The sequence below is a fragment of the Carlito syrichta genome, unplaced genomic scaffold, assembly GCF_000164805.1.
Source record: "Carlito syrichta isolate Samal-C Ts95f unplaced genomic scaffold, Tarsius_syrichta-2.0.1 Scaffold169692, whole genome shotgun sequence".
NCBI classification, from domain to species: domain Eukaryota; kingdom Metazoa; phylum Chordata; class Mammalia; order Primates; family Tarsiidae; genus Carlito; species Carlito syrichta.
In genome coordinates this window covers 9,852-12,981 of record NW_007113788.1, presented here as the reverse complement: position 1 = coordinate 12,981, position 3,130 = coordinate 9,852, and the positions used below count along the sequence as shown (strand labels likewise).

The window sequence follows — 3,130 nt, the reverse complement described above, 5'->3', positions numbered from 1 at the left end:
CTCCGGCGATCCTTCCACCTCAGCCTTCCAAGTAGCTGGAATTACAGACATGCGCTACCATGCCCGGCTGATTTTTTGATTTATTGTAGAGGTGAGAAAAGGACCAATCTCGTAATACTAATTGTTGGCAAAAAACTGATAAAGGCCACGCGTGGTCACTCACACCTGTAATCCCAGCATTTTTGGAGACTGAGGTGGGAAGATTTCTTGAGATCAGGAGTTCCAAACCAGCCTGGACAACATAGTGAGACCCCCATCTGTGCAAAAATACTCATGGCCACCCCAGCATTGGCCTGCTGGGCTCCAGCAATCCTTCTGCCTCAGCCTTCCAAGTAGTCGGAACTATAGGTGCATGCTACCATGCCTAGCTAATTTTTTTTAATTATTTTTATTTTTTATAAGGTCTCGTCAAGTTGCCCGGGCTGGTCTCAAGCCCACAGACTCAGGCAATCCACTCGCCTAGGCCTCCCACAGTGCTGGGATTACAAGCTGAGCCACTAAACCCAGCTGCAAAAAACTTTTTTAAAAAATAGCTGGGTGTGGTAGTCCCAACAACTCAGGAGGCCGAGGCAGGAGGATTGCTTGAGCCCAAGAATTGAGGCTGCAGTGAGCTATGATTGTGCCACTGTACTCCAGCCTTGGTAACAGGGCAAGACTCTCTCTACAAAAGAAGTAAATAAATAAATAAAATAAAAATAAACAAAAGGAGCAATCCTTATTGAATAAAAAAATAGAATTAAAAAAAAAAAACTAGTTGGACTCGGTGGCTCAGTCAGTAATCCCGTGCTTTGGGAGGCTGAGGTGAGTGGATTGCCTGAGCTCATGGGTTCAAGACCCGCCCGAGCAACTTGGCAAGACCTCATCTCTACAATAAATCAGAAAATTAGCCGGGCGTGGTAGCGCGTAGTTCCAGCTACTTGGAAGGCTGAGGCGGAAAGATCGCCGGAGCCCAAAGGTCGAGGCTGCGGTGGCCGGGAGCGGCCACTGCACTCCAGTCTGGTGACAGAGTGAGACTCCAACTCAAAAAAAAGTAAAACTCTTGGCCAGGCTCAGTGGCTCAGCCTGTAATCCCAGCACTTTGGGAGGCTGAGGCAAGTGGATTGCCTGAACCTGCAGGTTCAAAACCAGCCCGGGCAACTTAGTGAGCCCTCGTCTCTACAATAAATAAAAAATGAGCTAGGCATTGTAGCGCGTGCCTGTAGTTCCAGCTACTTGGAAGACTGAGGCGGAAGGATTGCCTGAGCCCAACAGATCAATGCTGGGGTGGCTGTGAACATGCGTGCCACTACACTCTAGCCTGGACAATAGACTGAGACTCCAACTCAAAAAACAAACAAACAAAAAAAACCTCTCTTACTGTTAGTTATAAATACGTAGGGAAACATGCTGACATTTACTTGGTATGGTGTCATTGGAAGCATTGGAAACACCAGGAGCTAAAATGTTTTATTTCTTTGTGAAAACTTGGCAAGAGTTGTCAGGATGGCCCCTGGCACCTTCTCGCAGTATCCCTTACAGTCGAGCAACATCTTTCTGTGCATAGGCGAGCTGTCCTATTCTTTGTCCACGTTGACTTCCCATGCTGGGCTTTCACACCTCCAAAGCTTGAAGTATCTTGAGAGTCCTTGGAGCGGGATGGCTTCGCCAGCGTAATCCACCATGACACCCTCATCCTTTTGCCACGACTGCTTCCTGCTTACACTGCTGTTTGTCCTCACTGATGAGTGCCTGATACACATCCGTCAGGCAGAGGTGCTGTCAGCAGCCCACACTTCCATTCAGGTTGACCTTCAGCATGGCCATCTCGCTTCTTTGCCGTGCTTCCGTCCGTGTTGGCTGTTGTTCTCTTTTGATGATCCATTCTTTAAAACGTCACTTGGGTCTGTGACTAGGCAAGAAGGCGGTGACGTAACTTCATGCTCTGCGGTCTTGAGGGTCACTGGTGGTGACATGGACTGAGGAGCATAGCGCTGTGTGCGCGTGACACAGTTGCAGTCAGCACACGGTGTGCCTGAATTTCAGTCGTGCCATGGTGGGATTGGTCTTTACTGAACAAACTGAGGTGACCGCAACCCCTTGGGTGTCAGAGCTGTGCGCGCCAGGACCGCCCACGCCTGCTTGCTGAGTAGACGGAGGCTTACAGGCAAAGTCACGTGCCTGGGACCCCGAGCGTGGTGGGCACCAGACCCAGAATGCTACCACCTCCTCTTCTGTCCTCCAGGTACCACAGCCCATGTGGGCATCATGCTGTATGGGGCGGACAACCAGAGCGGCCACCGGCACCTGGATGGTGACAGAGCCTTCCACCGCAACAGCCTGGACATCTTCCAGATTGCTACCCCACACAGTCTGGGCAGTGTGTGGAAGATTCGAGTGTGGCATGACAATAAAGGTCTGGGGGGGGATCTTCCACTGCCCCTCGGCCCCACCAGCACCCTGCAGCCCTCACCTCCACCCCATCCCCCTCCACAGGCCTCAGCCCTGCCTGGTTTTTACAACACATCATCGTCAGGGACCTGCAGAACGCCTGCAGCACCTTCTTCTTGGTCAATGACTGGCTGTCAGTGGAGACAGAGGCCAATGGGGGCCTGGTGGAGAAGGAGGTGCTGGCAGCAAGTAAGGCCTCATCCGTGCCTGGGCAGGCTACCAGGGGTGGCCCCGCCACTCAGTCTCCTGCAGCCCCGCCCGGGCGTGCTCTCTTCCCAGGCGATGCGGCCCTGTGGTGTTTCCGGCGCCTCCTAGTGGCTGAACTGCAGCGTGGCTTCTTTGACAAGCACATCTGGCTCTCCATATGGGACCGGCCACCACGCAGCCGCTTCACCCGTGTCCAGCGGGCCACCTGCTGTGTCCTCCTCATCTGTCTCTTCCTGGGTGTTAATGCCGTATGGTACGGGGTTGTGGGAGACTCTGCTTACAGGTAGGTGCCAGTGGGGGGCAGGACAGCTGCTCTGCCCAACTCTTCTGCCCCTTCCAGCCTAACCCGGCCTGGGTCTGCTTTCTTCTGCCACACAGCACAGGATCTGTATCCGGTCTGATGCCCCTGAGTATGGACACAGTTGCCATCGGCCTGGTGTCCAGCGTGGTTGTCTATCCCATCTATCTGGCCATCCTGTTTGTCTTCCGGATGTCC

The 3,130-nt window shown here is 53.0% G+C and overlaps 1 protein-coding gene across 1 annotated transcript in view; it reads left to right on the top strand.

Moving 5' to 3' along the window:
- PKD1 (polycystin 1, transient receptor potential channel interacting) overlaps positions 1–3,130 on the top strand; it is a gene marked incomplete at its 3' end in the record, with an annotated part of 55,797 nt that overhangs the window by 42,822 nt on the left and 9,845 nt on the right. Inside the window, 4 exon segments of the mRNA XM_021709257.1 lie at positions 2,222–2,392; positions 2,473–2,616; positions 2,707–2,917; positions 3,013–3,130. The exon segment at positions 3,013–3,130 is cut by the window's right edge and continues 4 nt beyond it. Coding sequence (XP_021564932.1) covers positions 2,222–2,392; positions 2,473–2,616; positions 2,707–2,917; positions 3,013–3,130 — 644 coding nt within the window.